Genomic DNA, 1498 nt, shown 5'->3' with positions numbered 1-1498 from the left:
TCTCCGCTGCCCGTGTGGAAGAGAGTGCTCGCTATATACAAGAAGGTGCACAAAGAGACAGTTCCAGAGGAGAAGGTACGCGCGCTTGGGCTTGCAGTGCTCAGAACACAGCGCGGAGAGCAGGCTCTTGTGGAGGCCACGTCGCAGTACGTGCAGAGCATGCGCACGGGCGTGCACGACTTTGTGTATGCACAGGCACTTCTGTCCGCGCTGCAGACCCTTCCAGAGAGCAGCGAGACAGTGCATGCGATAGAGAAGCTGTGCATATACGCGCTGACAGAGAAGGCATGCACAGTGCACTCCCTGAGAGGCGTGGGGATCGCGCGACTGCCCAAGGAGAGGCTTTTGTCTGTGCTTGGAAAGATTCGCCCAGAGAAGATCAACCTCCATGCGTTTACGCCAGTGGCAAAGCAGGCAGTGCGCGCGCTAAAAGACGCGCCAGAGAGCCTGGCTGCGCTGGAGACATACATGGGCACAGTTCTGGCAGCGCGGCACCACAGCGGGCTAAAGGGAGTTCTGCTGCATGTTACTGCAACACTGCACCCAGAGAAGGCGCAGAAGCCTGTGAGGGCGCCAAGAAGGCCAAGAGAAGCACCGCAGGAGGAAAATACATCACAGCCAGCAGCTACAGAAGAGAGTACTCTGTAGAAGCAGCAGACACATGAATTAAAACCCTGCAGCGTATTATAGCAAGGATTGCAAACAATAAATATTCTAGAATACCATATCACAGACCAAGTATTTTGCATAGCATGTCTATACACAGCACCTGTATAGTATATAGCCAGAAGTCTACTCTAATCTCAATGCACTCCGCATAGAATATAATAAGTATGCAGAGGTATAGCCCGATATCACCAATAAAAAACACTGCAATAGCACATAGCATATATATGTAGAGAAAGAATGTGTGCTTACGCACAAATAAATACGGACAGACTATGTGTATGCACATGCGTACCTTCAGTATACAGCAATATCAGTGAATATATTTATTATACTGTATAGCGCTATATTTCTTCAGCTATCATCTATCGCTTCTGTCGCTTGTATATGTTGGGTATGTTAGCGCGGCGCGTTCTTCTAGCGGGGGCCTTTCTTGGAGGAGCAGAACATGGCGCATCCTCTGCGGGGGTGCCCTCTGGGCCTGTGCCCTCAACCAACTCAAATGGCACGCACTCCTTCTTCTTTGGAAGGGCAGGTAGCCGCGGAATGTGCACGCCCCGCATCTCAGGCACGTGCGGCAGGCGCTTCAGACAGTACAGGTCTGTTAGCCCTGCGAAGTCAAGCTCTTTGTAGTTCAGCACGTGCTTCAGCAGATGCTCCTTGTACGACCGAATGTACGAGACAAAGGCAACCACGTCTTGCTCGTTTGCCACATCTTCGGGCAGCCACAGCTCCGGGTCCTTTGGCATTCGCAGCGCGCCGAATGGAGCGCGCACCTGCGCAGGGCGAGCAGGAGACAGCGCGCACAAAAGCTCCTCCGGCAGGGGCTTGA

General features: G+C 52.7%; 2 protein-coding genes across 2 annotated transcripts; one reads left to right on the top strand and one right to left on the bottom strand.

Moving 5' to 3' along the window:
* NESG_02489 (uncharacterized protein) lies at positions 1-648 on the top strand (the record flags this gene model as incomplete). The annotated part of the gene is made up of 1 exon (XM_053050090.1): positions 1-648. A coding segment is annotated over one exon (648 nt), but the record flags the coding sequence as incomplete, so codon positions are not given.
* Positions 649-1031: 383 nt separating this feature from the next.
* Positions 1032-1498, bottom strand: NESG_02488 (uncharacterized protein; the record flags this gene model as incomplete). The annotated part of the gene is made up of 1 exon (XM_053050089.1): positions 1032-1498. A coding segment is annotated over one exon (467 nt), but the record flags the coding sequence as incomplete, so codon positions are not given.

Source organism: Nematocida ausubeli (assembly GCF_000738915.1).
Source record: "Nematocida ausubeli strain ERTm6 chromosome Unknown supercont2.20, whole genome shotgun sequence".
In the NCBI taxonomy this organism is placed as follows: domain Eukaryota; kingdom Fungi; phylum Microsporidia; genus Nematocida; species Nematocida ausubeli.
The sequence above is the reverse complement of the archived record's forward strand: the minus strand, read 5'-3'. Positions and strand labels throughout refer to the sequence as shown.